Source organism: Acanthisitta chloris, unplaced genomic scaffold (genome assembly GCF_000695815.1).
Source record: "Acanthisitta chloris isolate BGI_N310 unplaced genomic scaffold, ASM69581v1 scaffold4836, whole genome shotgun sequence".
Lineage (NCBI taxonomy): Eukaryota > Metazoa > Chordata > Aves > Passeriformes > Acanthisittidae > Acanthisitta > Acanthisitta chloris.
Genome location: NW_008678579.1, coordinates 28,081 through 38,844, shown reverse-complemented (window position 1 = coordinate 38,844; position 10,764 = coordinate 28,081). Strand labels below are relative to the sequence as shown.

At 36.8% G+C, this 10,764-nt stretch overlaps 1 protein-coding gene across 1 annotated transcript; it reads left to right on the top strand.

Annotated features, from left to right (window-relative positions):
- Positions 1–3,666: 3,666 nt before the first annotated feature.
- LOC103804332 (carbonic anhydrase 1-like) lies at positions 3,667–9,252 on the top strand (the record flags this gene model as incomplete). The annotated part of the gene is given in 4 exon segments (XM_009076940.1): positions 3,667–3,789; positions 4,926–5,044; positions 6,956–7,033; positions 9,076–9,252. Coding segments are annotated over 4 exon segments (497 nt in total), but the record flags the coding sequence as incomplete, so codon positions are not given.
- Positions 9,253–10,764: the final 1,512 nt, after the last annotated feature.

Genomic DNA, 10,764 nt, shown 5'->3' with positions numbered 1-10,764 from the left:
TTGAAATGTGTTTAGCCAGCTACAAAAGGGATCTGAAAGATGTTGCCCAAATGGAAAGAGCTGTGCAACAAGGAGTAAGATATCATCTACCCTTCCCAAACTGCATTTCCTAGGACTTTGTTTAAAGTCACACCTAATGTCTGTCATCTGGAGACAGGCTGATAGTACAGTCACACTATAACTTCAAGAACTAAAAAAAGTGGGAAGTCTATTCAAAGAAACACTGGATTCTTTTCCTTTGAATTCTGGTTCATGAACTCTTTGTGAGCTCAAGAGCTCCTTCATAATGTTAACCTTACTCTCTGTATTCTCACAGAAGAAAAGAAAGTTTTGGACAGGTTTTAACTTAAAGTTGTAAGAACTAGCAACTCAAACTTTGATGAAGAAATACGAGTAATTGCATATTTTAATGACAATGATATGATCATAGTTAAAAGCTGAAGTACACCTAGGGAGGTAGAAGCAGCAGTAATGGGAAGAATCATAAGCCAGTTGTGTTAGGTTTCAAGAAGCAAACCAGTTGTTGTGTCAGTCACACACAGTCTGCTGCATTTAAACCAGAGGTCTAGAATTACTTTATAGCCAGGCTGATGAGACAGTAAAAAGGTCACAATTCTGAAATCTTGGCCCGACTTCTAAGGGATCATTTTACCAAATCTCTGCCATGCTCACCTTGCACAGAAAGAATATTTTTCATTGTCATAAAATTGGCATCGATTATCTGATAAGCAAAAGACAGCACGGCAATATTGCCACATTATATTCCCATTGCATCTGTATAACAAGGCAAGATTTATATTTCCATACAATAAAGCTAATTTATATTTCCTTTGACTATTACTCCTAAAACTTCATTCCTTTCTTAGGAAATTCAAAATTATCTTGCTCCATTCTTCTGTGTCCTTATTGTCCCTATATCATGTTGGAATGCACCATCTGTTTCACACAAAACAGAAACACATTTTCAAATCTCTCTGGATTAGTTCTATCTAACTAGTCGCTTTCTTTTTCAATGGTTCAGCTGATAGTTCTTGACCACAGACAGAAGGTCTCTGATATTATCTATATAAGTAACTCACAGTAACCAATACATTCTACAGTTAACTGATGGCAGAGCTGAGTGATCTCTGACTCTTTTCCCCAGCTCTGAGTGTGAACAACTGCAGCTGATTTGGTGGTGTGGAGTAATAGAAGTAAAGGAACTTATCTTTTACATTATTCCAAAGGGCAATGATGATTGATATCAGATCCGGTCAAAAGTTAAGATTTCTCTTCTTCAAGGAACACATTCTGTTTCAAAACAGTTCTTTAAAGAATTTACAAGTTTTACTGGTGGCTGTTAAAACTCCCCACAAATGCATTCTAAACAGTTCTGATTCTCGAAGTGATAAACTCTTGGGCCATGAATGCCTTTTCCCCAACGTACCAGGCTTATCTGTCCCTCCAAGATTCCCAGGATGTCCCAGGGGACAGGCATAAAGATGAGAAGCTTGTATGTTACTAGTAACCTTGTAACTTGGAATCAAACTCCAAATCTCCTCCTGCAGCAGGAGAGAGGCTGCAAATCCTGAGTGCCCCAGATTAAGGTGGCCTTTTTGGGGCTCCTGGACTGCCTGCTGTGTAGCTCAGTTCTCAGTTTGGTGCTAGGTTTTGTTTCTGAAGCCAGAAAACATAGACACTGACACCAACTGAGTCTGGTTCAGTGCTAAATATTTTTGTCATTTGTCATAGCAGCCCAGAGAGCAGAAGCCCTCCCAGTTTCCTTTGCCCCAAGAGCGGGCTAAAGGCTTGGTGAAAGCCTTGTTAATGACTGGAGAACTGCAAGTTAATAACTGGCCAGGTCCAGCATATCTAATATTTTCAGCTGATCTATTTGTTTTGTTGTCTTCATTTCTCACATAGTTGATCCAGCAAAGTTGCCCAATTACCATAAATTATGCACCCTGCACTTCAAGCAGAAATTTCATGATGCCATGAAATGCTGATATCATTGTAGTAATCTGACTAGGATCAGGGACTAAACAGGCAGCGGTATCTCAGCAGAAGGTTGTGGTCGTAATTTTCCTTTGAGCATTTTCTATTCTGACAAAACCTAATTTCTGGACAACCAAAAATTTAATGGAAAATTGCAATCTCACCCGTAGCTGAGATATACCTAAAAGCTGTCATATTCCTAGTCATCAATGCCACAAATTTTACAGGTTATAACACTACTTGCACAATGGTATCTGAAATTCCTGACGTCAGCTGCGGACATCTGCAAAGGCAGATATCGGTAGTTTCCTATTACTGAGAATAGCCTGTAAGAAAAACAGGAAAATGTCAATAGGTTCCAGTTTTGCAACTCAGGATGACAAGGCAAGTCTTACATAATCTATTATAAACCTTGTTTTATATAGAAATAATTACTCCATACACACAGTTCAAACGGTAACAAATATAGATAATACCACAGCTATTTAACTATGCTGCAGTTATGGTCAAGCATAGGCTCCCAAAAATGCAATTCTGCTCTTAAGTATGAATAAGACAGGGTTTAAGCCAGGCAAAATCCCTTATGTGTGAGCAAGTTTAAGCCAGGCAAAATCCCATGCATTAGCAGAACTTAGTTTTAATGCAGTCACATATCAGTCCCCAAAAGATTGCCATGAAGATTACCAGCAGAACAAAAATGGCTTGCGGTCATTCCCAAAACATCTGAAGCTGGTAGCACTTAGTAGGCTTTGGACCTCCTTTCTCACTGAGAGCATTGCTAGTCATATTAAAGTAATATTTAATAATATATCAACTATTTTGTTGGACACTGATGTTGTTGTTTTCCACCAGCAAAAGCTACTGAGATTGACTATTTTTTAGTGATTAGCAAAACTGATGTTCTAAAATCCACATATAGGGGTCTTAAATTGTTGACATGGATTTTCAAAAAGGCTGAACATTCATTGCTTTCTGTGTAGTCTGCATTTTTATACCATAATTATCCTTTGGATTATTTAGTGTAAAAGTCTTTGGACAACATTTGAGCAATTAGAATGATTTATATTTTAATTTGGCATCCAACCCATATCTACCTTAATATATGTACTGAATCAAGTTAACAAATTGCCAACCACAGTTTTCTTGTTACAATGCTTTCTCTTATTGCAGTTTCTTGTACCATTCTGAAATCATATGGAATCAATAGAGGTTGGTAAGAAAATGTTACTCTCTTTACTGCTTAAGCAAGCATATCAAAGTCCAGACATAAGTTAGAAATTCAGAGGAAAATCAAAGCAGAGATCTTTTCTTAACAGCTTTCACCAGTAGGTTTTTTAAAGAAGACAGCACTTTGCAAGGATTAAAAAAAGGCAAGTTTGAACCAGAATTATCAAGGCAACAATGGTAAAAGCTATCTTTAATAGAAAATCAGATTTAGTAATAATATATTAAATGTTTATTTCTTTTACTTATAAAAATTCATCCGTTACATGGACTATTGACATACCAAGTATCTGTATTATGCATACAGTTGGTTCCAAGGGAAAGGAAGAAAGACATCAATTCAGTATTGGCACAGAATTGGAAGTAGAAAACTTCAATTATTTGTTTATTTTCCTTAGAACCTGACCACTGGCACAACTTTTACTTTATTGCCAATGGAGACTGTCAGTTTCCTATATTAAAACTGAGGAAATCAAAAAGATCCATTTCTGGGTCTTCTCTGGATCATTTGGAAACCTTCCACATGCAAAGAGATCATCAATGTTGGGCTTTGATTCCATGTGAACTTTGAGGATAAGGACAATTGATCAGGTTAGAAAAAAGGGGATCTGAAGGAGGGTGATGTGAGGTATTTTCTTTTTTTCATTCTTCTTTTTAGATTTATATAGAAACAAAGACTAGTGGATTTTCAGAAGTATTTATATGGATTAGGATATTCTTGCTAATTTTGAAATACTAGTTGGCAACACCTTTCAAATATCAGAGAAGTTCCAAATTAGTTCTTTAAAATCAGGATGTGTTGGCAAGTGTTCTTGCATTAATGGTGAAATGATTGGTGCTTGCCCAGTCAGAGACGTCTGGGAAAATCACTGATTTGGGGAGGGGAATGTAGGAGAAGAGTTTGCAAACACAGTTACTCAATTGTGCTCTTTATTAATCAACATGCAGTGGGAGATTTATACATGTGTAAAAGTTACAGTATAACTCTATATGGAATCACTCTGGATTAGGGTTTTTCCCCTTGGATAGTCTTATTGCCTTGATAGCAAAGAAGATGTCTTTCTGCCAATGTATTCTGCAAATGCTGTAAGAAATTCAGCTACACACATCTAAAAATCACGCACAATTACAGGTGCCTATCACTACAGTGGAAACCAATACACATTTCTGTGCTTGTAAGCAAGGAATTAATGATAATGACCAATAAGCAGTGTCAATAACATCCCAGTACACGTGTGGCAGTTCATAATCTAAATTCAGAAAACATCAAGTGTCTCTAACTGTTACTTTTGTGAAGAAAAAGACCTTTGAAATACTGTCATAAATAATACAAGCTTTAGTGGGAAGTGAATTCCATAAGTTAGGATAGTTTGTTCTGTAGGTCTTAAAATCCCGTTACCGTGCCTGTCAAACAGCTGTTTTTCTGCACTATGTTTGCTGTTGTTTTCTCTCTGGAGTAGAAGTGTGTCGAGGAGACATACAGATTCCCTGTAACTGATGCATGCATATACATACTTAGAATTAAAACCTTCAATGACTTTGGCTTCGCTACATAAACTACTGGGGGGTTTTTTTCTCCAGATATTTTAAAACAATCTCATGTCAAAAGATTATGTTAACATGGAGAATACTGCATGCACATTATAAAATGTCTGAAGTCTATAACTTGTCTGTGAGGAAGACTTTATTGACTGATAGAGGTTTTACCATGCTTCACACATTTGCAGAGCTAACTGGAGGACCTCTCACTGGAACATTTACATTGTTGCAGTTCCATTTCCATTGGGGCCAAACCGATAAGCAAGGCTCAGAGTACACAGTGCAGGGAAGGAGATATGCCCCAGAGGTAGAGTCAATGAAAGAAAAGTCAAAGTCAAGTTTTCAAAGTCCAGTCACATATATCATTCCTAAGGGGGGAAAAAAGCTTACGTAGATAGCTTTGAAAGCTATTTCATTTTGCAAAGCAATACCATCTCTGCCTGTGAAAAGCTGACTTTGTAAGAACAAATTGGGTTATGTTGTTAGTGCTTATTAATCTAACTTTAGATAATCTAAATCCATATTCAAATAATGAAACAGGGCTGTAAGATGCAGGTATAAATGTAACCTCTGCTAAATGTTTTAAAGGTCAGTTGTACAAGTACATTCATCTTAATATTACATCAGCTGCTTTTTAGAGTACAATCACCTGATGCCCACTATAATTGTAGTGGGACCTTCTTAGCACTACAAACATGCCAATCACTGTAAGGTTGTTGGGTTTGTTGGTTTTTTTTTTCCTGGCTTTTCAAGAACAGCAAATAAGGAAACCTAGAAGAAATGAACGAAGGAAAGAGGAAAAAAGTTATCTAGTAAGGGCCCCAGCACGTCAGGTACATTAACTGTCTTCAGGAAATTAAGAAAGGTCTGATTTACAAAAATTAAAAACCACCTCTAAAGTAATAAATTTATTTGTTTTCCAGTGCCTTAGCATCCTGCTAATAGTCATCAAGGTGCCAACAAACTATTAATGATGAATCCATGTAATGTTATATTTGGCAGCTTTTTAGATTGTATGAACATTACAACATAACAAACTAATGAGATAGATTAAACATCTTTAATTTAGGTATTAGCCAGAAGTGTCTTCCTAATAGAAAATTTTCTGCTGTCAGGGTGAAGAAGCTATCTCAGTTGATACAGCCAAGATTAGAAAGGGGCGTCCCTTTAGAATTGCTTTCTGCTGTAAAGAGATAAGGTGCTTAACCTGTGAGCAAGCAGCACAGGATTAAGTGTTTGACAATTTGCTTTGAATCAATAGTTTAAAATATGTTGAGACAGTAAAAATGTTAAGTTGAAAAAAAAGCACTTCAGGTTTAAAATTACCATGATTTAGAAAAAAATGAAAGGGGGATTAAAATCTGAATTTTAAGGTTATGTGCATTATATGATAATTTCCCTGTTCTGTTACTATATTCTAGAATCTTGTCTTCATATTTTAAGAAGTTTTGATATTTTCTCTTGTGATGTTGCTGAAACATTATACAAGTAATCCAGGATTAGGTTATTGCCATAGAGTTACATAGCTCCTACAGAATTGTTAAGCATATTCATAGGTGAGTTGGCACTTAAAGAAATTCTTATGATTTCTAAGTTCTGGAAGTTTTGGAAATTCTTATTTCACAAAAAAAAAAAAAAAGCTCAAGATAAAATATGCAACACACTAGGCTGAACAAAAGCTCCTTAAAACTCTATCAAAGCAAATATTGTCAAATACTTGTTGAAAGAACTCTACTGAGTATAAGCCATCCCCAGCCATGATGCTCATGGCCATACCATCAGTCTTTGGCAGTAAATGGGATTATTGGGAATAAATATCACACCATGTGTTAAAAAGTGGTTACACTCCTCAAAATGCTATTGAATGTATCATGTTTTTAAAGACATGGAAATAAAGGCATGCACAGAAGACTGTTAGCAACAGAGTTAGAAAAATATATGTCCCTTTTAAGTTGTGATTTTCCACATCTCTGTGTACTTACCCCTACATTGCTTTCAGGAGTATGTGCAGTTCTGCCTACCCCAAGGTAAAGACAGTCTATGAGCCCTGACAGTGCAGGGCAATTCAGCTGAACACCATAAATCTCTAGGCATTCACAACATGTTCTCAGTTTCATGGTCAGACCCTGAGAGTACAGAGGGGCTTTTCTGTTTCACTCTAATTGTGGCATTTCTTTGTAACAGAACAGCAAAACGGATCCTGTCAATTGCTTTTTAGCTTTGCCTCACTCACTGGAACACAGACAAGTATTCGAATGCAGCTGAGGCTTTCAACAGGCTGGATGGCTTGGCAATTGTCACTGTCTTCCTGGAGATCAGTTACTGACACACTGAAAACACAGATCCCTCTCTTACCTTTCCTTATCAAAGCTGCAGTGATGAGGACTAGGAAAAATATGCCTTTGTGTTAAATAGGTGAAGATGATTTTATTTAATCCTGATATAGCACATATTTTCAACTTTATTTCCTACTTTGCCTGTGCTTCTAGATGGAAGTTTTACCCAAATGCCCTCTTCACCCAGAGACCCTTCAAGAAGAGCTGTACTTTAAAGCAGAGGTGCTAGTGAACTTGTGGTGTTTTGTTCACCATCGTAACAGACAATGCTTACACCTCTTGTGTTTGCTTTCCACTTCATCTACAACAACTTTCTCATTCAACTTTATTTCCTACTTTGCCTGTGCTTCTAGATGGAAGTTTTACCCAAATGCCCTCTTCACCCAGAGACCCTTCAAGAAGAGCTGTACTTTAAAGCAGAGGTGCTAGTGAACTTGTGGTGTTTTGTTCACCATCGTAACAGACAATGCTTACACCTCTTGTGTTTGCTTTCCACTTCATCTACAACAACTTTCTCAGACAGTTTGATTGTGGCATTTCATTCCTGTCTATCAATCAGAAAAGAGAATTCAAAATTGGAACACCAAGAAATCTTGCATGCACATGATGTGTTAGCCTTTCAAAACCAACTGAGGCAGGAAAAATAATTCCTTATTATTAAGGACTTTGTTATATGAAGGAAACATTATAACAGTATCATATATTATTATATACTGCTAAAATATAATTACTCATGGTTTAGATTGCAAAAAAAGATACCAAGAAAATGCTTGCAAAACAATTTCAAGGATAAGCACATATGATCAAAGCAATCATATACTTCTGACCCACAGATTATTTTTTGCACTACTGTTTGCATTATGCTGCAGGAAAACTTCCTGTTATTTCCTTAAAAGTTCTAAATTTTGTCTTGTTCATAATGAGCTTGCAAAGTTAAACTGATCAACACTTATAAAGCTTATTCTTGATTCTGTGAGAATTAGACTATTGTTATACATTAGGGATTTAGGATTTTAAAGTATTTTTTATTTACAGCTTGGCTTATGCAATGAAAACCTGAAGGTTGTCTTGAAGGCCTTTTGTAGACATCAGTGTAATGTAAGAGTTCAGCTGAACTAGGCTGTTGAGATGTGAGAGCTGAAAGCATGATCCTGGGCATGAGTTTATGGAATGTCATAAGAAATTTTATACTGTTAGAGCTTTGCCCCATATACAGCTATGGGGGTTCTGTGTAGAAGTGAGAGTACAGAGTTCTGATTCTTGCCTAATCCTACACTTACATCCATCTGTCTATTTAAAATCACCCCTGATGTTTATCACCAGCACAGCCTCACAATTACCAAAGGGGTTTCACTCAGTTAAAGGAAGGCAAAACAGGGAGAAGATATAAGTGCACTTAAACTGGCTTGTAAAGCAATGACTCTTCACACTAAACCTCTCATAAAGGCACAAGATAAGCAGAGATATAATCTGGATACCTGAATTTTAGTGAAGCATGTGAAAAATATAATGCAGCATCTCCCACAGTATTTTAAAAAGTAATGTAGATTTTGACCCTGAACATGAATTATTATTATGTGAATCCCCCGTTTAGCCTCAACAGACAGATAAAAAATAAATATGCATTGAAGTGTTTTTCTTGTCCAGAAACACAAAGTTCAGTATTTTGGAAAAAAAAACCCAACATGAAACACTAAAAAACCCCAGCATCATTACTCTTTAGTCAGTGATGACTGAAAACTTTGGTATCAGATACCATTTGGGGAGGACATCGTGTTTTATTTGAGCTTTTTGAGTAATACTGCTCATTAGTGGTGGTGCCAGCCTAGATATATCTCGGTGTCAAAGTTACCACCACAGAGAGCAACTCACCTCTGATGCTATGAGAAAACACCAGTGTTTTGAAAATACCTCCTCTGCTTTAGGAACAGGCTCCCCTGGAGCTTGAGATGTAAATCCTGCCTTACTCATGGGTTTCATTAACGCATTGTATCTTCCACAGAGTAAGCAAGCTTCCTTTTCCTATTTTGATTCTTCAAGCCTGATGCCTAAATCCATGGATTACTGGACCTACAGTGGCCCTCTGACTCATCCTCCTCTCTATGAGAGTGTCATCTGGATTACCCTTAAGGAGCAAATTACTATTAGCTCAGAGCAGGTAGGGTATTATAAGGAGTAAGACCCTTGTCTTTTAGCTTCAAGAGAATGATCACTTTGCACTGCATTGGAGCATTTTATTACGTTTATTTGTCTCATTTTTACTATAAAACAAGTACTACCTTTACACTGCACTATTGCTCTTTATAAACACTTATGATTCTCCCTCAGCCAGGTTAGGCTATTCACATCTTACCAAGTCTTGTGGGAACTGAGATGAGATGACTTCAGATGGGTGAGTTCTTTCCACTGCTCCAGGAAAGACATTTGCTTATTTAAATTTCCTTATGGTGCTGTGTCTTCCAACACAGAAGCCAGGCAGAAAGGTGAATGCATCCCATCTTCATTCATACAAGACTCCTCCAAAGTAATTCACCTTCTCATCAAATCTCAGCCAAAAACCTGCCTGAGAAAAGAGATGAAATAGCCAGATTATAGTTCTCACTCATCAAATGCAGCACATACACACATACAAAAAGACTATGGGAAAATCTACCAAAGAAACAAGAATGTGCATGTGCTCTTAGCTGCAATGTTCCTGTCCTGACACAAGCTGTTGTAGTTCACTGGCATTTGGCTCAAGCTTTTATCGGAATTTATCTACATTCTTTTTGTGGTAAACAACCAATCTGTTTTAAGGCATGACTTTTAACAGTGCAATGTACTTTAAACTTTTTAATGAATATTCACATTCTTTCTGATCTTCTAAATAAATAGTGGTAATAAGAAGTAAAGTAATTGTTCAGAGTGAAGTTAAACAGGACTCAGCTTCTCACAAGGAGAGTTATGCAACTGTATGGGATGCCTGTTGTTTTTGTGCAAAGAAATTGATGCTGTTAGTGGCAATTGCTAATGGGTTATTGTTGATTTGACTAATATAAATGGTTTCTTCCTCTATTTTAGCTGATATCTGCCCAATTAAAATAAAATTAATACAGAAAACATTTTGAAATTAAACACTATTGTAATAGTGCTATGCCTTCAGTGTTTTAAAAGGAATTGTATGAGAATTGCTGTTTTATTTCACCTGTGGATCTAGTAAATAATTATTTGACATACGTCCATGGAAAAATGAAAGACCTTGGTCTGGCTGTCCATTTAAGTCACACACTTACAGCACCAGTTTCCCTATCTCAAGCACAGCAGTACTCAGCTTTGCAAGTGGCTCCAGGCATGACAACTGAATTACTTAATATTCAGCAGTGGCAAAGGTCTGAAGAAGATAAAATCAGACTCCGCAAGGACCAACATAAATCATTAGAACAGAAATTAGGTTTCCAGTTGACCCCACTATGTAACTTAAATGTTTTTTTGACTGAAATGAAGTACCTTCCTTAAATTACGTAAGTCACCATTATCTATTGGGGGTTTGCAGCACCTGTTGCTACAGATAGAGTTTCCTTTGCATTTGCCTGCGTTTGACTCTACAGCAGTGCTGTAAACATTTACAGGTCCTCATGCTTCCACTGTAAAGTACAGAAAAATTTCAAATTCGTGTTCCCAACATATTCAAAAGCTGAGTCGTTTTAAATGC